The 26,427-nt window shown below is 39.8% G+C and overlaps 4 protein-coding genes across 4 annotated transcripts; 3 read left to right on the top strand and 1 right to left on the bottom strand.

Annotated features, from left to right (window-relative positions):
* The first annotated feature begins 1,914 nt into the window (after nucleotides 1-1,914).
* Nucleotides 1,915-4,366, top strand: LOC143461005 (large ribosomal subunit protein eL38). Its single transcript, XM_076958736.1, has 3 exons — nucleotides 1,915-1,950; nucleotides 3,283-3,401; nucleotides 4,235-4,366. The coding sequence occupies exons 2-3, from the start codon at nucleotides 3,297-3,299 to the stop codon at nucleotides 4,343-4,345; spliced, it is 216 nt and encodes a 71-aa protein (XP_076814851.1). The 5' UTR covers nucleotides 1,915-1,950; nucleotides 3,283-3,296; the 3' UTR covers nucleotides 4,346-4,366.
* Nucleotides 4,367-6,538: 2,172 nt separating this feature from the next.
* LOC143459856 (ceramide glucosyltransferase-like) lies at nucleotides 6,539-13,856 on the bottom strand. Its single transcript, XM_076957158.1, has 8 exons — nucleotides 13,686-13,856; nucleotides 13,354-13,492; nucleotides 12,938-13,043; nucleotides 12,647-12,867; nucleotides 12,164-12,345; nucleotides 11,948-12,034; nucleotides 7,858-8,047; nucleotides 6,539-7,485 (listed from the first exon to the last, which is right to left on the bottom strand). The coding sequence occupies exons 1-8, from the start codon at nucleotides 13,793-13,795 to the stop codon at nucleotides 7,303-7,305; spliced, it is 1,218 nt and encodes a 405-aa protein (XP_076813273.1). The 5' UTR covers nucleotides 13,796-13,856; the 3' UTR covers nucleotides 6,539-7,302.
* A 3,857-nt stretch (nucleotides 13,857-17,713) lies between these two features.
* Nucleotides 17,714-21,759, top strand: LOC143459345 (chondroitin sulfate synthase 1-like). Its single transcript, XM_076956448.1, has one exon. The coding sequence runs from the start codon at nucleotides 17,836-17,838 to the stop codon at nucleotides 20,386-20,388; it is 2,553 nt and encodes an 850-aa protein (XP_076812563.1). The 5' UTR covers nucleotides 17,714-17,835; the 3' UTR covers nucleotides 20,389-21,759.
* Nucleotides 20,813-25,435, top strand: LOC143459346 (thimet oligopeptidase-like). Its single transcript, XM_076956449.1, has 15 exons — nucleotides 20,813-21,088; nucleotides 21,760-22,033; nucleotides 22,102-22,227; nucleotides 22,311-22,440; nucleotides 22,522-22,630; nucleotides 22,717-22,862; nucleotides 22,976-23,123; nucleotides 23,397-23,511; nucleotides 23,576-23,701; nucleotides 23,776-23,966; nucleotides 24,072-24,196; nucleotides 24,277-24,399; nucleotides 24,477-24,620; nucleotides 24,701-24,855; nucleotides 25,101-25,435. Exons 1-15 carry the CDS (start codon nucleotides 20,971-20,973, stop codon nucleotides 25,276-25,278), a joined length of 2,208 nt encoding a protein of 735 aa, XP_076812564.1. The 5' UTR covers nucleotides 20,813-20,970; the 3' UTR covers nucleotides 25,279-25,435.
* The last annotated feature ends 992 nt before the right edge of the window (nucleotides 25,436-26,427 follow it).

The raw sequence follows: 26,427 nt of genomic DNA, 5'->3' as shown, positions 1-26,427 counted from the left end.
CTTTTGTTTGAATTTAACAAGTTTGGGCTTAGTGCTAATCTTCCATTGATCTAACACCGCTGTAATTTGCACCCTGCATGTTTTAAAACGTCAGGTTGGTGCGCCAGACAATGGAACAATAGCGGTAATTAGTGTTTTCATTTATAACAACAGCTCTTTTCAACACGGGCCCTTCAATGCCTACCTCGGGATAATCCAACTTCTATTTAGCCTAATAATCATCGTAAGAAGTACTTCTGTTCTCCGTCATTTTCTAGCGCACCGTCCCGAGGGCTTGAAACGTGCAAGAAGTAAACAAGAATAACAGACTCATTCTATTGAAAAACTTTTTTTCTATCATGTTTTTGTTTATTTTAAAAATCAAACGTGTAAACAAATGAACAGCGTCGCTCCTCATGACTTAACTGGCCACTTTTTTCCCGTTCGTTGATTGTCTGTGAGCGTATTTCTTGTTTGACCGGTCTACAACAAGGTTAGCGCATCTTTGCTCCCCACAGTCAATGGCAAAAAGCAACGATACGATTTCCTTCAGGTGGTTAGGCCGGTTACTCTAGTGATTACTGCTAAACAAGCGTCTTAAAGCGCTTTCGACCGAGGTCGCTAAATAATACATCATAAACGCTGACGTAACCAGAAGTGGACAGTCGGTATTTTGCGGTACTTGATAATTTACAAAATTTACCCACGGTAACGGTATTGGTACTGCTCCAAGTAAGTAGTTCCACTATAGTTCGTTACTTTTTTGGTAATCGTCATGGGTAGACGAATTTTTCTCCAACGGATTCTGCTCCAATTCCTTTTTTTGTCAAGCTACAGAAGTGGTTTTCAACCTGGGGATCGCGACCCCCGATGGGTCGTATGCCTTTTGTCTGGGGGTCGCGAAGACGACAATTAAATACTAATCACTCTTACGAGAATGCCAATTAATAAATGCCAATTCAATAAATGAGTAGGCTATTTTTTCAACGGGTTGGTATCATAATTTATGTTGTTTTTAATTATCTTTTTGTGCTATTGCGCATACACAAATGAATTGCATATGCCTGGATCAAAATTTTTGGAAGAGGGTCGTTAGTTACATTGAGTTGTTAAAATGGGTCGCGGTATGAAAAAGGTTGACAACTACTGAGCTACAGGTTACTCTACGCCTCTACGGGTCAAACAGTATCCTACGTGACCTCATTTATTCGAACTCTATTAAACTTTTATATATTTTTAAATACAGCGTTGGCATTAAGGTGAATTAAAATGAACTTTTAAAAACATTTTTCCCAAAACCTTGAAATAATCACCTTAAAAGTATTGACTACCCGCCGCCTACTACATCCGCCTATTATGTTTTAAAAAACGTAATTCGGTACAATACTTCGGCACAACTCTCCGAAAGTTTCGACGGTACCGGTATCGATACTAAAAGAAAACTGCAATACAATAATATGGTGCTGTAGCCTACTGCAGCGTAACTGCCCATGCACTTTTGGACACGAATAATACATCACATATATTGAGAATCTATAGCACAACGGTGCTAAAAGGATATGGGTGACCGCTTCCCAAATTCATTGAAATCTTTTGTTGGATTTTAGTTTTTTACCCCAAAAAGGTCGCATGAATTTTTTTACTAAACCAGTCATGTAAACTCTCTGTGTGCTGTGTGGATTCCATCTTTGAGTGACGTCATACTAGCAATAGACTGCATGAACGCGTGGCACAACTTCATTATGATAGTGCTTTAAATAAATTGCTGATGCATTTAAATGTTATACTTTTGCTACAACTGTTTTATTTAATTACTTTTCATGCAATTTTTTCATATTAATGATCTTTTTAAAATAATATCCGAGGAAAATGTTAACTCGAAACTCATGATTCTTTACTCTCCTACATGTTAGTCTTTAGTTAGCAAGGAAATTATTTTCCTTTTCAGTGAACCTGGCGTGCAAGCAGCAGGTAAAATAGATGTGGGCAGTTTTTTAAAGATAAATCTTGTTTATTAGACAGTCTTATGCACAAATTCTACAGAAACACGTCACAAATGATTTTGTTGTAATCCATAGTTTTTGGTGTACGAAGCGGCGGCACCGTTGAACGATATTGCGTATTAGGCTAACTGAAACAGCTTATAGCTTGTGCACAAAACTGACTTTACAAGTTCCAGCAATGTTCACATTTGAATGAAGCAAATTTAAGTTTGTCTATCAATATTTTGGAAACCATTAAAATTAATTGTTAGCACGGCGCAGATGGATTTATTCATAAATTATTGACAAACAAAGCAGTTTTACTTAACTTGATACAAGTAACGTGGCATAGTGGGCAATTGCGCTGAACTTGGTGTTTCATGGCTTAAACCAGAAACGTTGCACTGGTACATACAGAATGGTTGTAGCTATCGACTAAAACATGACTAATATCTATGTTTGTTACTGATTTGGTCTTGTTCACAGATTAAATATAAATTTTCTGCGATTCTCTTTCAAATTAGGCTCCCAAATTAACGCTACAAAGTGGAGTGTGCAAAAAGTTTGCTTTGCAATGTCAGGTTTGCAACTGCTATGAAGTACAAACCGGCAATTATCCACCGCCAACTTTTATAAAGAGCTTATTGCTCGACATCGTAACCGCAACAGCATGAAGCTGCCAGACCAATCTACATGTTGTATGGTTACGTGTGGCACATTATATAGAACACGCAGTAACCTCACAAGAATGGACAAACACAAACTGACAAAAACTCTAACAAACATCTGAAGTTGCCAGTCACCTTCATGAATGTTTTATTTTAAAGATAATGGCGTGACAATACATTAAATTATATATTGTATAGTATTGTTTCCCTGACTATAAAAGAAAAGTTGTAAAATGCACCATAGTTTACCCAGAGCCAAACCAAGTGATTGAAGAAAATTTTGTGGCACCCAGTGCACTAAATAAAACTTCATTTTATGAAATATTGGAATAACTTTCTTAGTTTTTTCAGTGAGTTGTCGCAATTTCTTTTTACCTTGTGGCTTAATGGTCAAAGCTTAACGCTGATTAAGATGGGTATTTTCACAGTTTGGTATCTGGTTAAGTTGTTTAAAAGTTGGTATAGAATCATAAAAGAAATTAACAGTTGAATGCAAAGCATCCACTGAATATGTTGTTTTGAAGCTTAAGCATGTTATTCAATACACTTCTGTTTTTATTTCGTTCATCATCATGTTATCATTGATTACGTCACAATTGGAAGCAAGAACTTTGCAGATGCTGGTTTAGTGCTAACCATGCTTATTTTCACAGAAGCTCGAGTAAAAATGCCGCGACAAATTAAAGAGATAAAAGATTTTCTCCTGACCGCGCGTCGTGCCGATGCTAAGTCGGTGAAGATAAAGAAGAACAAGGACAACACCAAGTTCAAGGTAAGATTCTTCGATTTTAGACAATCATTGCCACGGGCCTTGGAGAATGTTCTGGGCCATTAACAAGTATATCAGGGTTTAAACTTTATCCTGGTTGTTTTAGATATTTCTGGTTTTTACACCAGAGAAAGTAATTAGTTTGTAGAATGCTGAGTCAACCATAATTGGAGTCTGGTAGTGGCAGCAACAAGAATGAACTCCCTAGCCACAGAAATTTATTTACTTTGTGCAGTGGTGGGATTCAAATATTTTAACATCCGGTTCTCTCACTAGCAGCATACCATATTGACCCGGGTCAGATATAATATAGGCAGTGTTGCCATACCATTCTTATTTCTAGGATTTGTCCTTATTTTAAAGATCCGTGTCTTAGAAAATATTTTTGTCCTTTTTTTTTTAAGAAATGTCCTTATTTAAGTCTTATTTTTAGGGCAGAGGTTCGTATTTTGACACCTTTAGTGTCATACCATTTTGTACCAAAGAGATACAAAAATTGAGAACATGCAAATAGTATCTCGTTCTTTCATATTTGGAACATTGATTGCCTTCTCCTCTTTAAGCTAGTATTCTTCTTCTGCTTCCCGTTCGTCCTTATTTTGGAGTCCAGACCGATGGCAACTCTGAACAGCCTATACTAACGCTTGCTAACAACCGGTTATTAAAATTCCAAGAACCGGCCGAGTCCTACCACTGACTTCTTGACAAGAATTTCTCTGCCTGTCTAAGACTTGTTCGTAATGATCTGGCCCTGGTTGGGATTCGTTTTCACTTGTCGAGGAAGTGATCCAAAGTTCTTTGTCTCTTTTGAATCATTATTGCTCTTCTTCTTACAGGTCCGATGCAGTCGATACCTTTACACGCTCGTCATCCAGGACAAGGATAAAGCGGAGAAATTGCGCCAGTCGCTGCCACCAGGCTTGAGTGTTAAAGAGCTCAAAAATTAAATAAAATGTCGTGAAACTTTATTCACTGTTACATTCGTTATCAGGAGAGGGAGAGGTTAAAAGCGTATTGTGCTGTTTGTTGCGACATCAACTTGTGTGTGTTGATCGATGGTTTCTTCGTAGCTGTGTAGGGATCGGTCGCGAGGACGAATCTATTTGTATCTGCACGAAGTGATAAGAAGTTACTGTATTCGGGTTTGCCATGATCCTCTACACAGGCGGTGCTTGGAAAATCTGTTCGCGTTCTTACCGGCGCGTTCCTGAATACTCGCCATGCAATATTCATTCGATAACACATCATAATCAGACTCATCAAATAGTATTTATAACTAAACCGTTTAAAAAGTGTAACCACACAAGCAACACAACGAAACCTGTTCATTGGGGTAATGAGGCGTGGATGCAATACCAGGTAATTCCGATTCCCGGCCAAAAGGAGACACATATGACGTAATGCGCGTGGTGAGGTGGGCCGGCTTCACTGACTGTGGACGAGTAGTTTGTTGCGACAATTGGTTTACGGTTAAAAATTTTCCTCAATTTCTTTACATACTTCATGGTTCGGGTTCATTGACCAACAAGAGATGGCTTAATACAGAAGTCTCCGACACGGGGGCCACACCGAGTCTTCCAGCACGCAAATACCACACAAACAGTTTTGTCAACTTTTGGTTCTTCACGAAAATAAAATAACACATTCCAGCTAATTGCAGAACTTATTATTCTTTCTTCGGGTGCGTCGCCTGAATAACACTTCGACAATCTTCTTCAAATCAGGTTTGGATATTGCTTTGAATTGAGGACTGGTGTACTGTGATTAATGGTTATCACTAGGGCCATTTTTATTTGGACCTAAAAAATATTTTTTTTGACTTTATTTTTATCAAATTTTGACTTTATTTTGACCTAACAAAATTGCTTATTTGTAGAGGCCACAGTTCTTCCTCCAGTTACCCAAACAAAATATTTTGTTGATTTCAGACCCAAACGTAATATTTTGTCGAAAAGTCAAGGTGTTTTATGGATTATAAAAAGTGCGTCGTGTTTTTTGGCGATAGATTTAGGTAGCTTGTGTTATTTTGTCCTTGTGAAAAGGGCACTTTGCCTCGATTTTCTCCGCATGGTAAATTCTAATAAACAGCAAATTAAACAGGGAAGAAGTAATGTAACCCCCTTCACGCGGCATAAGGATTACTTAAATACGTAACAATGAATAAACAATGGACAATTTGCGATAAAAGTTACTGCTGATCCAAGTGGGCATTGTGACTTACTTCCTGCTTTTATCGGTTAATATGGTTTAATTGTGTCGCAGTTCCTGATTTACAATGCTTCCAAGAGGATTTTTACAAAAATAACTCTCAAGAAACACAAAAACTTTGTCAAAACCTATAATTTGACAAATTTTGACTTTATTTTGACCTATTAACTTCTTAGAAACACTCCCCTAGGTGCTGAAAACAACTTTATTCTTTGATTCGCGGTCAGACAAGGTCCTTAAAAATTTTTGACTTTTGCGGGCCCTAGTTATCACCAAATAACTATTCTGGCTTTAGTGACTGTACTAAGCCTTCCGCCGTTGTAGCACCACCGCAGTTTGCTTCTTGCACGTTTTGAAGCCCTCAGAGCCTTGATGCATTTTCCCGTTTTTGGTTATTCAACCGGTCTACTTTGCGAATCCTACAGTCCATGTGGGAATAGTATTCAGCGAAGCGGTCGCACTTAGCAAGTTGTCACTGTCAGGCATATAAGTACCAAGCTCGGGGCGGAATATGAGAAGAGTTTCATGCGGTCGACCTGTCAACAATCGCTGAAGACAATCACTTCTGTACTAGGCCTGACACGTTTTCTCCAAGTTACGTCATCCCCAGTTCACCAACTGGTCGGGGTCCTCTTGCAGGGGATTCCCGTTCAAAGGTTCACGGTCGGATCCACAATAAGGCAACTTAGCGTCACCGCTTATTCGAGCGACGACCGCGCTTCAAGAATGTTAGAGCTTCCTGACATAAAGCATGTAATCTGAAAACATTTTAAAGCGTATAAAAAACATAGCTGATGATAAATATTGAGCCGATTGTGACGTTATTATGATGTCATGCCGTTCCCGCACGTGTACTTACACGGCACCAAGCTAAAGCAAAGAAAAACTGAAGCTAAACTTGTTGGATTTCGGAAATATTAGACCCATAGCACAACACTTTACGACTTGACTGTATTTTGTAAAACTTATAAATGTTTACCACAAGAATCTACAAGAGAGAAAAAATAACCAAAGAAAAGAAAATGACGTCATGTGTCAGCAATGATAAAAGTTTTGGGGAATCTCGCATCTAAGACAAACTCGTACCAACCACTCGTTCAGATTACACAAAATAAATCGCAAAATTATGTCTCGGGCCATTATAGTAGGTAATTACACCGGTGCACCGATTAGAAGCCATATGACAGGTACAACGTGTCATGCGGTCAAGGTTCACAGCTGCATGCAGTTAGGGGTAGGCGCGGTATGCTAAGAACTTCAAAAAACATTTGGAGACGGTGAACTGGCGGTTACTTCCACAATGAACAGATATATGTTAAACATGGGGAAAGATAATTATTTACTCTGCCCATTTCTTTCTAGTGGTTAATTCTTAAAACACTACTTATTAGTAATAAATATAAGTTTGCAAACTGGAACAACGAACAACAACAAAAAGCCCAAAAACGCGGGCATAGAGCATCTAACATCAGGTTATGGTGTTATCATTCGCAAATTCAAGCGTAATCTCCGTTTAAATAAGAAGCGTCTGATGCTTGCACAGGCCGCCGTCCAGCCTGCAGGGTCCTTCAAGAGCAGCGCGGAAGCAAGATGCGCGGGATTAAGTGCACAGAGGACTGAGATCGATGAAGCAATTGTGTCGGGAGGAGGAGCTCAGTGCAAAGACATTGTCAGATGAAAGGAGGAGAAGTGATCTTCAGACGATGTGGCTGTCCTGCTCCACCTCCTCGACGGTGCCCCCGCACTTCAACCGGTACCTTCCGTCCCGCCATTTTATGGTCGGGTTCATCAACGCTCGGAGCACGATGTACGGAGTGAGCGTCTCCCGTATGAACCAGGCGATGAGAAAGTCGCACTTTGACATCTGTAGATGGCCGTTCTGCAACAAACAAGTCAATTAAAAAGTTGAACCTGCAGTGACTTTTGCTCCACCAATCACCGCTAGATGGCGACAGTGACAACAACTACACTGTCAATTTAATTCCAGGCGCCCACGGAACAATTTCGCTGAGCAAATATGCCAAAGAAATGTAAAGATTAAAAATAGAGTACACGCTGTGGATTGACTCATTCATGAAAATAGCTTTTTTCAATTAATCATCATTTGTTCAGTTAAAATTTCCAGTTTTTAGTTCAGCGATGTCGGTTAATTCAAATAATTGTGTTTAATTGGCGACGATTTTCATCACGGCGACTAGTCCGTATCATTCCCACATCCATAGAAATCTTGTAAAGGAGGCGGGAGGCTCACCTCAAGCTGCCTGAAGAGGAGATGATCGAAGAGGAACCAGACGAGGACGTGGTAGAGGAAGACGACGAGCATGTTCCAGGAGAAGTAGTGGAGGCAGGACCAGGAGAAGACCAGTCCACAGAGGAAACACTCGGAGAATGGCTCCAGGATGACGGCGAGTGGGACCATGAAGATGCGGAGGATAGTCCATCTGGAACGAGAAGAGAGTCACTCTTAAGCATAAAAATGTAAAACACGGAGCAATCGTTGGGTGTCCTTGAGCGATACTTTACTTCCTCGAAAATTAAGTAACAATTTTAAGGTTGGGAGTCTGCAAGGAAGCAACTATTACAGCTCTAAGGGGTTCGCAAGTAAGAAAGGTTTAGGAACAACTACGTTAGTTGGAGAGACTTGATCATCTCAAGTTCATTAAATTGATTTTACTTCATCAGGTAATTTGCTTCGGCCAGTTAAAGTGACTTAACATAGTTTTACTATTTGGTAAGCTGATAATTACAGACCGACGATAATTACGTGATAATCACACTAATTCTGACGTCTTACAACGCAATAATATCAAAAGGATGTTGTCATATGACATCAAACAAACGACAGAAACGCAGCATCCTGTTGAGGGCGCCATATGCATGACCATAGACATCCGCGTGATTAAACTACCCTGCAACTTGCTCGGTTTGTGAAAAATCATCATACAGCTTAAAAGCACGTGACATGACGGAATGCGATGAGAATGAGATGACGGGGGTCCACTGAGAGCGGTGGCGTGTTGCCGATGACGAAATGTTTACAAGACAAGTAGATCGACTTAGTCATAGAAAACACGATAAAGCAGCGGTCGCAATGTTTCTGTGACTTTCCCTTTTATCAACATAATCCATCAACTACTCGCGCAAGGACGCTTTGAAGCGAAGGGGAACAAAGTGTCACAGCTCATAATAACGGAGCCTTCCACGCTTGCAAAATCGATGCAACTTCCATAAATCGTGGTTGAATAAATCACAATGAATGCTTTCAGACTGTTTAGTGGCGATGTCTTGACTCACAAACCGGCAACCCAATCAGAAGCGCTTTATCTGTTCAATATTTGCGCCATGATTCATCAAGACCAGAGAATCCGCTGCAAAAGCGATTGAACCGTATCGGGCCTACACACACACACAGATGCATCGCTCGACTTAATTTCTAAAAACAGTTGTTCTGTGTCCATACAACCGTGACACAAAGTAGACCCGAAGCCGAACCTGAAATTCTTAAAATTCTCGATGTAGAAGTTGCTGGTGTTATGGGAGGTAGGGCGTGGTTTGCTAATTCTTTTCCATTTCTTCGCGTTCTCTTTGAACAATTTAATCGAAGGATCGGGATTTGCACAACACAATCTTCTTCAAAGTTAAACTCGCCAGCGCAGATTTCAACGTGGGTTAATAAACCGGTGGATATTTCGCTCAAAAGTACCATTGTGCGTGGGTTGCTGGTAACTTAGCCTATGCCTTGTTTCAGTGAACCTTGTAGTGTCTGTTTCCTACAAAATTCAAATTCTTTAATTGATGAAGCTCCGGTTTTAAAGTAAATTCGTTGAACCAGAAAACAACGGAACAGAAATTTCCTTGTAAGCTTTGAGCATAGCCACAGAATTTTACAGACTTCACATTTCAAATCAGCGCAACAAACAACGCATTGTGCACGTAACAAAGGCAAAAAATTACTTCTAAGTTGGACCAATAGCCTTCAGGCGTCCGCATTGTCTTATACAAATGTGAGTGACCGAGTGTATATGGACAATATGTAACGGAAGAAACACGGTTCAATGACAAAGTTGAGTAATTCATGGTCGATGCAATGGTCAGCTCCATACAGCACCCACTTACTGGGCAAGGTGGCTCTGGATACATCCGAGCATACCGGCTTGAATAGACGCGTCCCAGAAACGCAGCATCGGATACAAGTAACCTTACCATAGTAGTATTAAGTAAAAGATTAGGCAAGCAATTCGACGTTTTCAAATGTCATGAATAGCATTATTACCACACAATGCAATCAACTCCAAAAATAGACACCGACTAACCAAGCGAGCCCATACATTACGTCATTATAGTGCAGTCACGCAGCGGGCACGTGATGTGATCACGGTTTGTGACGTAGGGCGGCAAGGGTGTGATCGAAGCGGTAGTGAGAAAACAAGTGTAGTAACTTATGTTTTAAAATAGAACGACTGGTTTGATACAGAGCCGGTATATTTCCATTATACTGCTGTCAATCAATGATCAACCCGGGCAACAATGAGCCGCTACATGATCAAGCATCATCGTGTTTGTTTAACTTCGGAGTTAAAAGATTGTGACATGGTATGACAAACATGAGCTACTTTATGACGACACAATCAAGCTTTGTATAGTGCTACATGACGTCAATTTATCGATCTGCTGACACTAGGTTAGTTCGAGCTATAATAGATTTAGCGCGATTAAGTTTGTAATATCGCCCAAAACACAACAAACGTCAAAACTTGATTAAATGCCACTGATTGCATCACAATGCACGCATTAAGTCGTCATAGAGCGACAGCAATTACCACAGCGCTCAGGAAACACGACAGATGATGACCACTGACGTTGCAGGCAACAGCGCATCCAGTTACTCTGCACAGCAACTCAATCGTCACAACAATGGATCATAAAAACTTTATCGCGTGCCCAAAACCGACATCATGCAAGTTACTACTTCTCTTCAAAACGCGCGCGGCACATTGTGACGTAACAGTTGACATTTCAATTCTCCACACTCCTCTGATCACGCGAAGCATGACACTTGACATACAGAACAATTGTAACGGCATAATAGATCCATTATGACGTCACAATATAGTAACAAGGGTGCGTCTAGTGACGGGGTCGTGTGTAGCAACAAGGGGCTGCGGACATTCTTACTCTGCCATTGTTTGAATACAATAGAAGAGCAGAAAATTTTCCAAATGATTCGGCACTAAAGGACCGTGGCGACCATTATTAAGCTTCCAGGGGGGAGGCTACAGTTTGTTCGATCGAATAAAGTCCACACGGAACGTTGCGTTGTTACATAATCGCCACAGTTTGTTGAAATATATCAACAGTTTTCCAAAAAACTAACACAGACTGGAAAAATTAAAACGTAGAATCTAAGACATATCGTCCTAGTTTCACAGCTGTAACATTATTCCGGATTTGCTGTTCATGTCCAGACTTGAATTTTTAGAACGAGGAAATGCTACGTCATAATGAACAAATAAAGCAACGAACTATATGACTTTTATTGGCGCTGTTAAATATTAAGCCAAACATATCAGCTTGTAGGAAAGCTCAGGGTAAATGGAATGTATGGTCACAGCTTACAACAAAATCTGAATCGGCTGATTTGCAAAAGGATTTTCGGCTGCTTCTGACAAACGCGATTTTAACATCGACCGATGGCAAGACGACTGCGAGAACCACAGCTTCAGACTCGGTCAGAGTCGCAATTTATCACGAACCGGCTACGGTTTGGCCGAAGAATATATCCACAGAAGGGCATGTTACTGATATTATGTGGAAAGACGAGCCGGAAACGTTCAGGCCTTACCACATCACCGATGATGATTAATTTGAGCGCCAGAACACGCACAGGCTGTTTTCCTCAAGTAGGCGTCATAACAATAAGTGCTGCTACATGCGCCTCTCAACCCAAGCTAACCGCGACTCATCAGACCATGTGCGAGTACACTTGCGTTCGCGACCATACATGCACCGCTACACCGTCCAAGTGCAACAAATATAATGGAATATCGATTCCAAGGCGTCACGGTAATGAACAAATTATGTTTCACTTCACCTTGCTCATGTGACGCAGCCAACCATAAAATTGCGCAATGATGGAAAGCTACAAACTTCACAGCATTGACAGCCAAATAATTACAGTTATTGATCAATAGAAAGGTTTGTACGCGCTAATTTACAGCCACAGTGACCAATTATGACCAACAATGACATCAGCACAACTTCTTTGATCAATGCAGCACACAACACGCACATCTCGGTTAATTCAACAAGTTCTAAGCTTTCAAAATCTAACGTGAACCCACCTGGTCATTCGATCGACAAAGCTTCTTATTCCATAATTCCCAGGGTTCTGGCAAGCAGGGTAGGAAGCCAGAGCTAGCTTGTAGCCACTGAAATAACAACGCGAAGATTTAATGATCATAAGGTCAAGCGATAACGGTAAGAAGATTTGCACACATTTGAAGTGAAGGTGTTAAAATAGGGTTCATGTTGAGCAAACACGCCCAGGTTAAACTGACTTTTCCGAGATATATTTTGCCATGAAATAATCCTCCGCGATGTACTGAGACAACTTTCCGAGGCCGCCAGTGCACTTGTCAAAATAATCCCGCCTTATTAGAGTTGACATCCCAGTCATACAAACAACTCCAATAACATGCGCTGCAATATAAACTCTCGTGTGCTGTGTGCCAAAATATATCTGGAAAGTTTAATAAGATGGAGTTAGTAGTTGTTTGGATAAAACTAATGGAAAGAGCATCTTACATCAGTCAACATGTTGGGAAGTTTCAGACTAACTGACAGAAAAGTATTTTAAAGCTATTTAATAATTTTTCATCCATCAACAACCTAATAAGTATAATTACATGCAAGGTGCTAATTATTAGAATTCAGCTTCAAAAACAACAGAAAAACAACAGTTTGATAAACAAACTCAAAACGCCAGAGGCGAACACATGAGCATTTTTGCAGATCAGCAAAAGAAGGTTTGTAGCACGTACCTTCTCAACCATACTCGAGAAACCTTTCCGGTTGGATGTGTACGGAACAGCATGCACCAACGCCACCTTGTCTGTCATCTTTGAAACAAGGTCGCGTAACGTCAACGGTAAAACTCTGATTCCAGAATCACAAATCCAAAATAAATTATATTTCATGATGTCATAGGCAGGTAAAAGATTGTTGATCTTAGGGTTGACACCCTGCCGCTTTCCATTGCTCCCTGCCAACGAACAACAGACATCATATAAATTGTCATTATGACAAGGGAATGACAGGGCACGACGACAAACCTCCAGTGACTATTTTCGCATCGATGTTGGGATGTTTGCTCATGGCTCTTCTTACAACCTCATGAGCTGGATCATCTTCATCTTGGATGCAGAACAGAATCTCGTACTGAAAATTTAAAAGAAAAATATTTCGCTTGAAATGCGATAGACATCTTATTGACATGTGTTGTGGGTTTATTACTTGAAATACTGAAATAAAATTCTTTATTTGGATGACAAACGTAGCGAACAGCCCTGTTACAATCGCCTCTCATAGTTCCTACACACTGTGAGGTTTATATAAACAAAACCATCACTAAGTTAGTTAGTTACCAAAACAATTTCGCTGATTTATTTAAAATTAACTTACCAAAATAAAACAGTAAATGACTAATATTTGTCGCATTAATAGTTAATAAAAATGTCCAACGTCTCACCTGAGGGTAATCAATCTCGAAAAATGTTTCCAAATTGTCTTCAAGATGAGGATCGACTCCTTTGAGTGGTTTCAAGATGGAGACTCCCTCAACCTCCGCCTTCATCAGCTCCGGTGGCTTCTTGTTCATGTACATTTTTCTGAGCAGTAGAAACAACATTTCAAGCACAACGATGAACACTGGGTTTAGGGACACATAAAGAGTGATCTACATGATTTGTGCAAATATCTAACGGCATAAGATTAAATGGAACCAAGGCACATGTGCTAAAACAGCACGAGACTTTAAAAAGTAACATTTTGATCAAAATAATCCATTTTAGATTCACTTACGAGTATATCAAGGAAACAAAATGCATTGTTATTAGGGCGATCTCAAGCCCAATCCCGAACGCTGCCAGTCCTTCGATGAAATAAAGATAAGACAGCCACCACCATGACATTGCTGGGGATTAGAGGGAAACCCTATCTATGTGTTCTAACAACCTCAACAAACATAAAAATCTCAAAGTTAGAGCTTCAGTGAAAGATGCTACACTCAGATGATACTCACAACGCAAGATCAAACTGAAATGCTACCACATAAGATATATGAATTTATATTCTATTACGGTGTGCTGTTATGGGCACTTGGCTAGTACTGTTGTAAGTAGGAGTAGCACTGTCAGAAATCAATTGTTCTGATTCTGACATAAAGATTTCTGAGGTCACTTGCTGACAATTTTTTTATTTTTTCAAATACAAAGAAGCAAGATTGACAGTTTTTTGCCAAGATCTCGGGAGTTTCTTTTATATCAGAAAACAACGTCTTCTTTACAGAAGTATCCATTATGAACAATGTTCCCCATGAACATGAGCAAAGTGAATTAACAATTAAATATATTTAGCAACCGGTAAAAGAACTTCCATATTAAAATGTAGCCCGCAATGTTTAATATGCAATTCGGGGAGCCCTGATTTATATTACCCGTCCGCTTATTGTGCACTCAGCCAGTCACATACACAATTTTCATACATCACAGGCGTTTGTTAAAGCTTGCAGCCAACTCTCTACTTTAAAGCGGAAGTTAAGGTATTTCCAACTTATTTTCTAAAGAAGGATAAAAATGCGTTGATTTCAAAAATGTAAATGAAATCTCACTATTTTTTTGCGTTAATGAGTTATTGGCAAAACCGTTTTCAAAAACTGTGCGGGGAACGGATGTGACGTCACCAGGGTTGTTAAAGCTTGAGCATGGTTCAAGCGTAAAAAATCAATCAAAAGTTACTGTTGAAAGACTTGTTTTGGTGACTTTAGTGCACGTGTTTAAAAGTTTTATTTGCGTTTTTTTTTAGTAATGGATGATTGACTAATTGTAAGATGTGTTTTTAATTGAATAAGTGTTATCTGTTTGTGCATTGCGTGACCTTAGCTCCAGGTAGTCTAAGCCTAGTCTTCAGTAACTATAATATATAGCCTATAATTTTATCAGGCCTATTCAACTTTCAGCTTTCTAGTAATGATCATAAATGAAATTAACTTAATAAAACTGTATTCCCTGTACTTTCTGAGGACTAGGCTTAGACAACCTGCAAGATCAAGATCACACAGACAACACATTTCTTTAATTAAAACGTTTCTTACAATTTGTCAGTCATACATTACTGAAAAATGTAAAAAAATGTTAAGCTTGAGCACGAACTACTGGAAACGAGTTCTGTAACAGCCGCTTTCAACTGATCTAATATTTGCACTTGAACCATGATCCAATAACCTTGGTGACTTCACATCCGCTCCCGGCACAGTTTTTTGACAACGGTTTTGCCAATAACTCGTTAACAAAGTAGGCTAATAGCTCTAGATATTATTTCGTCTACGTTTTTGGAATTAAACTATTTTTTTAGACAATTGGTTAAAAATGATTTTAGTTCCTCTTTAAATGTGCCCGCCCATGCAGTGTTGGCGAATAACTTACCATAGACATGGAGTAAGTTATGAAGATACAACAAAGTTTCCGCTACCTATAGGTTAAACTGACAACGCTTTTTTATCTTCACATGAAATTGATAGATGATAGTTTCACGAAAAATTGTGCGTTTGAAATGAAGTTTACCAACTGTATTTAGGCATAAGCTGTATCCTGTATATGCAAACACAAGTGTTTGAATACATCAATCTGCAAGACTTTCACATTAGGAATGGGCTGCCTAAGATAACAGGCCGAGCATTACAACCTTAGATCGGTCGGCAATATGCCTCACGTCTGCCACACTGCCATACGCTGGTTAACTTGCTGCTAATTGCTTCGTATATTCAGACCGTAATAGGCCTAGCAGGTTAAACGACCTCTGAAAAGTCTAACAACCTCATAATCATAATGTGTTCCTACTTCCTACCATGTTAAAAGCCCTCAAAACTTCTTGGCTATAATCAAATTTGACCCCTTAAGCGCCGCCTTCAACATTCTGCGCAGCCGCCCTAGCATCGCAATGGACATCTGTGACTCAAAACGAAAGAAAAAAAAAATCGTCTATTATTACGTCACATTTGTGATGATGAATCACCGAAGATGGACTTAGCAAACAATTGGTCTAAATTAGAATTAGAATAAATTTAAATTTTGATAAGGAAACAGATGTTTGATTATAAGTTTTTAATAAAATGTAAAAGATACACCTTTACTATGGGACACAAAACAATAGGGCAGAGTATATATAACAACAATAGCAAAAATACTTTCAATTATTAATTATTTGACCTAAAAATGAAATATTTTCAAAAATTTTGACTTAAAAAACTTATTTTGACAAATTGCCAGTTACTGGTTTACCGGTACGCTATTATGCTAGGTCCAGCACAAGCAACAGCGTAAAGTCAGCTAGAGCTTAGAAATAACATTCATCATTACAAATACACCAACGGTAAGCTAGCCTTGTCTTAGTTAATGCAAAATATTCCTGTCAAAATATTCTGCTTTGGCGGGAACAATCGAACTACTACGAGGAAAGAGCACCAAGGATACGAGGATAAGCCGAACGGGAGCGGAGCCCCAACTGGAAGAAAGCCCGAAGTTAGACCCCGATGAGCGATCCTCGGAACGACCCTTGGAGCGAGACCAAAGTGAGAGCCGTGGAAACAAAAGAAAGAATATAAGCGGAGACTCAGACGAACAACAAAAAGAACCCGAAGCACAGGGATTTATGGACGGACAAATTCCATACGATGCTTCCATTTTCCCAGCTAACCTAACACGCTTGATCCCCTGCTCATGCGGACAGCTCAACCGAATCCGGAGAAACAAGAGCTCATCTAGAACAATCCCGAATTTTAAAGAATCGAGCTACTGTAAGGGTTGTACGGCAGCCTTTATGCGATGTGCCTGCACCTCATTCTCCATAATACGAATCAACAACAGACTTAAGTCGTTCCAGTGCAAAGGATGTGAAATGACCTACGAACCAAATACCGAACACCTTAATGTCACTGTAAACTAAAGATTGAAAACCTCTATGTGTTTTCTGTTGTAGAACGAATCCTGGTTCAAACCTACGAAATGCATTGCCTTATTGTAATTTGCGTCTATTCCGAACATTGAAGTACTCGTATTTAGTTTTTTGTGTCCCCTGTTTATACGATCATTTTTTTTTTCTCTCTTATTAAACGTGCCTTAACAATGTTTTAAGAACGTTTAATAAACCAAAACACAAAATATTCCTGTTATACACTTTAGTACGCTTTACTTATACCTATCCATCACATGAAACATTGTATTAATGCTCACCAAACACTCTGAGTCATGTCCATTGTTTTATTGTGTGGTTATAAGAGCCGTAATGTTTGTCATAAATGATTAACAGACGAATTTGTGTGTTTTTACCACTTATTTTCGGCAATAGCTGCTTAACCACTGCATTTTTGGAGTTGCTACTCTCTTAAACCATTTTTGACAAATTTTGACCTAACTGTAAATTTTGACTAGTCAAAAAAAATTGCCATGGTCATAAGTTAACAACGTTTTGTCATTTTAAGCGGCGAAACATCAGTGTTACCGGTCACTAATCAGTATCTCCAGTTTCACGAACTTGGTATTTACTGTATTTATAATTTTTCAAAAACAAACATATCTAAACAACCAACGATCGAAAAGCTTTGAACTGTTTGTGGCTGTAGCGCAAATTCTTTTAAAGAGAACTTAATTTGAAATATATTAAAATGGCGTAATAGGATTTAAAATCACATGATGGATTTGTCAGGGTTGAGTTAATTACTCACAGAAAAATGATTTCAGTTTGGGATACGCATGATTAATTTTGGGCCACTTCGTTTAGGGGAAACAAATATGATGCCACAACCACAAAGCGTTTTGTATGGACTAATTGGACTTTGGCGTTGTGCAGGAGAAAGTGGTTCACTTTTAACTTCGTGGGGAGAATCTTGGAAGAAAGTTGTATTTTAAAGCATGAAAGATTAAGCTCTTTAAATCCCAAATTAATAGCAGAGGAAATGAACCTTCGTCACGCTATGAAACGGAAAACACCTGCTCTACGTAACTTGTTATATTTTGTTGTGAGTTATTTTTGCGGAATGTTCTTGAGTTACGTGCAGGTGCAAATGTTTGGCGGTAGCAAGGGTTGCCGACAATCTGATAACGCTGTTAGGTCATTTGGGGGGTTTAGTGGGAGAAGGCACACCACGCTTGTCCCCCCAGCATCCAATATTTACATCGGAATGATGTCCGCCGAGAAGTTCGTGGATAATCGCGTACAACGTGCCATTGATACCTGGATGCAGAAAGGAGGTTGGAAGGTAGAGGTTTTTGCGCACGCCAATTCTTCAGTTCTTTCAGTACCGCCAGGGTTGGATTTCTCTATTGTAACTTTGCCGTCAGTTGATGACACGGCATATCCACCGCAAAAGAAATGTTTCATGATGATTCGTCATATGTTTGATAATCATATTGACGATTACGATTGGTTCCTGAGAGTTGATGATGACGTGTATATCGACTTCTCACATTTATCGTCGCTCCTTAATAAGTTAAACAGCAGCGCACCGGTGTTCCTCGGATCACCCGGCTTCGGGATCGACGAAGACGACGGGATGGAAAGAGGGATGTTTTACTTGATGGGAGGCCCTGGGATGATTTTTAGTCGAGGTTTGTTGAAGATCTTGCGGTCTCGACTGAGTTACTGCATCCAGCACATGTTCTCTCCTCATGAGGATGTGGAAGTTGGGCGATGTGTGTGGAAGCACATCAAGAGCGCCACCATCCCTATCGCTTGGGAAGTGCTGGACTTTTTTTATCAGCAGTATGACAAGAAAACTGGCGACGTAGTGAATGTTATTATGTCAGAAGTGGGTCACCATCGATTCAAAAAAACAATCACTTTCCATGCTGTCAAAACAGAAAGTCTCATTTATCAATTACATCAACGGGCGTTAAAATATAAGATCCATGATTTGCTCAACAAAACAACAAGATATAGTCACGAGGTTAAAAGCATGATGGCTTTGCTAAATGCCAAAAACATAATTAATCTTATACCAAAATCTTTGCCAGACTTGCCACTACTTCTGGGAAGTGATCATGAAACCATGCAAAGTGATGACGATGCCACGTTTGAAAATCATGACAAGTTGTGGCTAAATAATGTTCCATGGCTGCCATCGATGCCAAAATTAATCAGTCTTTATTCCCACGATGCTTGGATTGAGTGGGATAAATATTACCGTCACCAACCAGACAGCATCATTCCAATGCGGGGTCACTCAGAGCATGAGCAAGCAGCTCTGTTGCGTTATCTCTTTGAAATTGAAAGTTACAATCATCAGAAATCCTGTCCAGGATTTGGGAAGGAATCACAGTTTGTTCATGGATATTTGAAAGTGGCGTCAGGGGAAGGCTTAATTCTGGCCACCACACACAGAACTTACGCTGGTGGAAAGCTGCGCTACTGCTTCACCTTGGCACAGGCTTCTTTTGGTCTTATCTTTCTTTCTGAAAATGGCCTCGGTGGTTTGTCTCGAAAATTGAAATCTTTTCTCAAGACTTCTGATCTTCCAGACTCGTTAATCTGCAAAGAAAGTGATTTCGATAAATCACTTTCAAGTAAAGATTTTAAAACTGGAACGGAAGTAGCTGAGAGTGCGATGTGCCATAAACCAGTTTCAGCCGATCGTGTTGTCTTTGTGATTCCTCTGCTCGGCCGATATCAAGCTCTTGAACAATTCATGTCCAGGTACGAATCAGAATTTCTACGAAACCGTGAATCAAAATCGAGTCGGGTTCTCTTAGTTGTGATTTTATTTGGAAATAACGACAATGACGATGAACTCGGCTTAAATCGAGCAGCTCTGCATCTTCTCAAAAGTTACCAAAAGCTCTACGGCCCTGATCTTCTGCAATATCATGTTGCCAACGGCGATAATCATAAATTCTCTCGAGGAGCTGGGATGCAACTTGGATCTCTCGTTGCCGAGTCTGACGACATCCTATTCTTCATGGACATAGACATGATTGTGACAGAACAATTGGTGTCTCAGTGCAGGAACAATGTTGAGTTGAATAGAACGGTCTGGTACCCAATACCGTTTAGCCAATATGACCCTGATAGACTCTGCATGGACGACACAAGCAGAAACGATTTGACTCTTTTTAAAATGGTCCCTAAAGTCCGGGATAGCAATCGTGGGGGAAATGATGGAAAGAACATCATAAAGCAGACGCCTTTGCTACTGAAGGAAAATCGAGGATTCTGGCGAGATTTTGGCTTTGGTATAGCATGTATGTATAAGTTGGATTTTTTAAAGGCTGGAGGATTTGATTTAACGATTGAGGGATGGGGGGAGGAAGACATCAGGATGTATCTCTCCCTCCTCAGATACGGTCTCGATGTGAAGAGGTGGAAGCAGGAAGACCTGGTGCACATCTTCCACACGAAAGTCTGTCATTCCACTTTGGTTGGGGAGCAGGCGTTATCCTGTCGTCGTACTAAAGCGAGTCATTATGCAAGTTTGAAGTGCTTGGCTCAACATTTCTTCGAACGTCCCCTGTGAAGTCTATTTGTTATTCAGTGTTTTTATTTGTTTATGAAGAATTTCAATGTCATCGATGTCGATATCATAATTTCAATGTAATGTTTGTGTTATAAGCATCGATATCTTATATGTCACAGCAACTTACTTACCACACACCATGTTGCTGTGTTTTTTTATTGCCTATAGAGGCATGTTACTCCTTTTTATATCTGTGACTCAATTATAAATAGTTATGAATCTGTAATAGTTGACTTTGAATGTAATCATATGTTTATTTATCCTTTCAGCAGTCAGACTGTGTTGTCTTTGTGCTATTTTTATATCACTATGCACTTATCTAATATGTACTAAAATTTACAAACCAACACTCAGCTCTATACTTGCAAACCAAGTATATTGTTGCAAGAATAGCTTTGCTGCTTACAAAATTTATCATGCATTGGTACTAGTTGAAGTTTTTGTGTTAAATTTGTGCTGCTTTTGACCCAATCCCACTGTGCATTACTTGCAATGAATATGTCAAGGTTTGCAGGTCTTTTATCAACAGCAAGAAATGTTGCAAATTGTGTAAAGTATTGAATTTTTTCAGGTAGTATCAGTATGTATCGGTGGTGCAAACATATCTTAAGGCCAGCTTGCATTTTTTATAAAGTGAATGCGCCATCAAACTTACACAAAAGCTGTCTGCCCACTTTAATTTCATCAAGACAGTTCAAAGGTAAACCTGAATTGAACACATAATCGTTTTCACACTTGCGTTCTATAATCTTCATGTGTTGTTCTAAGAAGGTGGTGTGAAATCTTACCTCCGTTCAATTCTGTATTGTTATGTCATAATCTACTTAGTGCTATATTAATAGAGGTCGGTCTTGATCACCAGTGTTTCATGCTTTGCCAAGTATTTTGTGAAATCAGGAAACTACTGTAAATGATTGAATAATTCTGGCATTTTATTACTAAAAGGAATTAACCGCCAGAAATAATTGATCAAGCGACTATAATTACAAGTTGCATTTGACTTGCTCTTTATAACGTGCATTTTTGTTCCTAATTATGCGCCTTAATTATTGAACTAATTTTAAATGCTTCACGTGTCCACAATGCCAGTTACCATATTAGTAATATTTATATGAAATATTGAATTGTTTTCAAAGTTTTATAACCTATCTTAATGTCGTACTTTGCATACTAGAATAAATGGTATTTATTGGGCTGTCCAGCAATATATTTCTAAATTGAGGTCTTAAGTAAGACTGCAGACTTTTTCCACACATGTGATAAGTTTATTTCAAATATGGGGTTGCAGTTTCTGTGATGAACATTCCTTGAAATACTTTTGTGTCAATATTTGTAAGTTTGTGATAAATAACCAGCGCATCTGTCTCATAGGACTGACAATATCTAATTCAAGAAATAGCAAAGCGCCTTGGTTGGTTTATAACATTCCCGCTGCTTTTATTAACCAATCAGCGAAGATGCCTGAAGCATTGCAAGGACAGAACTGGGATTGTTCGGCCAATGAAATTTCGGCAAGAACAGAGGAGTTGATTGATGTGACCAGAGCTGTACATGATAAAGTTGGAAACATCCGGCTAGACGAAGTCAATTATGACAACACAATTAAACCCATTGCTGACTCAGATTGTTCATTTGCTGTTGAAAGGTCAACATTTTGTCAAACGTTGTTCCCTCTGTTGTTCATTCAATTCTTGATAAATGTCGATATTTCAGGAACAACCTGGATTTCTACCAGCATATTCACCCACGCAAAGAACTCCGAGATGCCAGCACCACTTCCGATAAAAAATTGTCGGATTTTGAAGTTGAATTGGGCATGAGACAAGATATCTACGACAGGTTCATTAAATCCCATCATCAAGTTTCTTCGTTGATGATGTCACTTCAAACGATGACTAATGAAGAGGGTTTTAAATTTTCAGGGTTGTGGTCGTGAGTCAAATCCCAGATTTAAAGTGTTCCACTGAAGGAAGAAGACTAATTGAAAGGATGATTAAGTTGGGAAGAAGAAATGGACTTCATCTTGAAAAAGACATTCAGGAAAAAATCAAAGTAAACCATTGCTTTATGACGTCATAAACAATCATGACATTTATCTCTCACACACAAGCTTATTTCTAATTCTTTCAACAGACAATCAAAAAACGAATTTCCGAAATTGGAATCGATTTCCAGAAAAATTTGAACGAGGAAAACGAAACGTTTGAGTTCAGTGGAACAGAACTGCAGGGTCTACCTGAAGGTGAGATGAGTGTTGATCCATGGTGGTCGTTAAATGAATGAACAAAGCATTGAACGGCTGTAAACTAAAAGCTTTTGTTTGCTCAGATTTTATTAAATCTTTGGAGAAAAGTGACCAGGGCAAACACAAAGTGACGTTGAAATACCCTCATTATTTTCCTCTGATGAAAAAGTGTTCCGTCTCGAATACGAGGAAAGTGATGGAATACGCCTTCAACAGCCGATGCAAGAAAGTGAGAAATAATTTGGTTTATCGTTTTTGTTGCAACGTAGAAGTTCCACCTAAAGCCCGTTACATTTTTCCCGTTTTCACCAACTGTGATGTAATAATGAAATCTGTTTACAGGAGAACACGGCGATATTGTCCGAGTTGGTTCGACTGAGAGCAGAGAAGGCAAAGTTGTTGGGATTCGAGAACCATGCAGCATTCATCCACGACATGAGGATGGCAAAACATCCAGACAACGTTCGGGAATTTTCCTCATCACTTGCAAGTAAGAATCCTTGGATCAGATCATTTCTGTGATGAAGATTCACCAGTTTCACCATTACTATGATATTTTCTAAAATTAATCAAAAGCAGAAAAAGGAGCAAATTGAAAATGTAAATCTATCGGAACTTGCACAAAGGGCAAGTCTGGTAACTGGGGCTGGAATGATGAGGAATCATTGTCGGGTTTAAGTTGTGCAAAGACTTTCCCCAACCTGAGAATAATAATTGTGGTACCGTCTACTCACATGCTATAATATTATAATATTCTGTGTAGGCAAACTGAAGCCTCTTGGTGATGCGGATCTTGAAGAAATGTTGAGAATTAAAGAGGAAGAGACAAAAATCTCCGGAGAGGAATTCGATGGAAAGATTAATATGTGGGACCTCAGGTTCGTATCTGAGATAATTCCATGAGATTCTTCCTCTTCATCTCAAACCACATCTTTGCTCCAGGTATTACATGACAAAGATCGAGGAGCAAAAATACTCAATCGACCACAACAAACTAAAAGAATACTTTCCACTAGATGTCGTCACAGTGGGATTGCTCGAGATTTACCAGGATTTGCTCGGATTAAAGTGAGCGAGAGGAATTACAAATATTTATTGTGATGTCATAAAAGGACTTGACTTGACTACGGATGGGTGACCAGGTACGAGAAGGTTGAAAACCCGCACATCTGGCATGATGATGTCACCCTTTATGAGGTCAGAGACGCAGAAAGTGAGGATCTTCTCGGGCACTTCTTCCTCGATCTTCATCCGCGGGAGGGCAAGTACGGACACGCAGCTTGCTTCGGTTTGGTTCCCGGTTGCTTGAAGGCAGATGGGAGCAGGCAGCTCGGTGAGTGAATGATCAAGAAGGTTACATCGTGTCCGGCTGGTATAGAATGACCACAGAGTTCCTTATTCCTTTTTGCTCTGCGTTGTTTTATCTTGGTCGTTGCAGCCGTGGCAGCGATGGTGGCAAATTTCACAAAACCGACTGAAGACGCCACGTCACTGCTAACCCACGACGAGGTCGAAACCTTCTTTCACGAGTTTGGTCACGTGATGCATCAGATCTGCGCGCAGGTTGTTTCATTCACACGTTGTGTTTATAGCTGCTGGTTTCAACTTGATATCTGCTCAAATATTAAGTTTGTTGCTGGTAGGCAGAGTACGCCATGTTCAGCGGAACGAACGTGGAGCGGGATTTCGTGGAAGCGCCGTCACAGATGCTCGAAAACTGGTGCTGGGAGGAGGAGCCACTGAGAAAGATGTCGAAGCACTACAAGGTATTGACGTCATAAATGAAGCTTTGATGATGAGTTGAGATAAAAAACTTCTCTGCTGACTCAGCATTTCTTCCCAGAACGGCAGCGAATTGCCGAGTCATATGATCGAGCTGTTGGTAAAATCTCGAAACGCCAACACTGGAGTCTTCTACCTTCGACAAATCACTCTCGGAACTCTCGATCTCAACATCCACACCAGAGATCAGGCCGACGTCTGTCAGGTAATTTAAGACGTCACCATACAACTCTGACATGCATGTGAGGTCACAATGTGTGTAGATATTAGGAGGTTGTTGTTCAGGTTTATGCGGACGCCTGTGATGAGCTTTTGAAGATCCCGGCGAGTCCCGGGACTTGCATGCCGGCAACATTCGGCCACCTCGCAGGCGGCTATGACGCCCAGTACTACGGCTATCTGTGGAGTGAGGTGTTCTGCTTCGACATGTTCTACACAAGGCGAGTGCTTACCATGGTCATTCATTGAAGGTCGCTTTCATAAAATAATTCTCGATTTTGTGAAAAAAATTTTGAATTTATGAAATGATTCGTGATTTCGTGAAATAATATTTGAATTCATGAAATGATTCGTGATTTTGTGAAATGATATTTGAATTCATGAAATGATTCGTGATTTTGTGAAATAATATTTGAATTCGTGAAATGATTCGTGATTTCGTGAAATGACCCGTGATGTGATCCAGGTTCAAAGCGGAAGGTGTGATGAGTGGAGAGGTGGGCAAGGATTATCGTGAGAAGATTCTGAAACCAGGAGGCTCCATCGACGCGAACGAGATGCTGAGATCATTCTTGAAACGAGACCCGCAGCAAGACGCCTTCCTCCGCGCGAAAGGACTCACAAGCGCCGCATCCAAGGATTAGAACCGCTTGGTGGTGCACTTTACCGCATCTTCAGTCACGTGGAGGTCCTTAATTGCTTCTTGGTTCGGTGTATTTATGGTTATGCTGCTGTTGCGTCATGGTTACAAAACAATTGCTTATTTGGGCGAAGTAGCAATAAACGCAGATCACAAGTTAAGCTGAAGTTCATGACAAATCCACGTCAGAGCAGCAATTAACTCAAATGACCTTCCATTGATTTTTGAACTTTAAAATATTGGATCAATATTTTATTTCACGTTTTAAGGGCAATTATGTCGTCATAATTTAATGCTATGTCGCGGCGAACTGTTGATGAGGAAAGCTTTGGTTGTTTCGTTGCACAGTGACGTGACACTGCTGGAAAGATTTGATTGGTCAATGCATCGGCTTTTGTTTGTAGCCAAAACATAAAGAGCATTGAATGAATCCTGTCCCATTATTTTAATTCTCGACTGAAGTCAAGTAGGTGTTTCCCCTATTGTGCTACTGCGGAAATGGGTAAGCGAAATGACATTTTTGTGATGTCACAATGGACGTTTCGCTGTTTCAGGTTTTGTACAGACAATGATTCCGATTTCCGAACAGTTCGTCGTCACAGTGACTTGGTTTAAAAAGAGCGCAGATAATCAGGGAAAGCAGCTGTGTGTAGTAGCTAATGGTTAAGTCGTTGTCGTACAATGATTACTTGGAAATATCGAAGTCTCATTTCTCAAGCATCGATTCGACCAATCCCAGCGAGAAGTCGAATCAACGAGATCTAGAATTGAAAGGTGATGGCGAGAAATCATCGCAGTCAACTTTCAAGTCCTTGTAATTCAACCAAAGGTAGCAACGGCTTTAAATTACCTTCGACTATCCAACCCTCAAAAGAACGAATGAATAGATCTGTCGGCATCGTAGCAACCAATCGTTGACCAGAGTTTGTCTCTTATTGTTAACAATAGCTTTATTGTTGCGTCATAAAGACCGTATCAAGTTTGTACTTAAGGGAAATTTTTTGATCTTTTAATCTGACATAATTCACATCAATCAGATAACGTCATTACAACGTCACAGTGACACGGTCTGTTGCGCAGGCAGAAAAAATTAAGAGTCATCGTCTTGATGACGTAATACACAGGTTTATTAGATTATAGAGTCTATCTAGAT

This window comes from Clavelina lepadiformis, chromosome 5, assembly GCF_947623445.1.
Source record: "Clavelina lepadiformis chromosome 5, kaClaLepa1.1, whole genome shotgun sequence".
Classification (NCBI taxonomy): domain Eukaryota; kingdom Metazoa; phylum Chordata; class Ascidiacea; order Aplousobranchia; family Clavelinidae; genus Clavelina; species Clavelina lepadiformis.
This window is presented reverse-complemented; position numbering and strand designations above follow the sequence as displayed.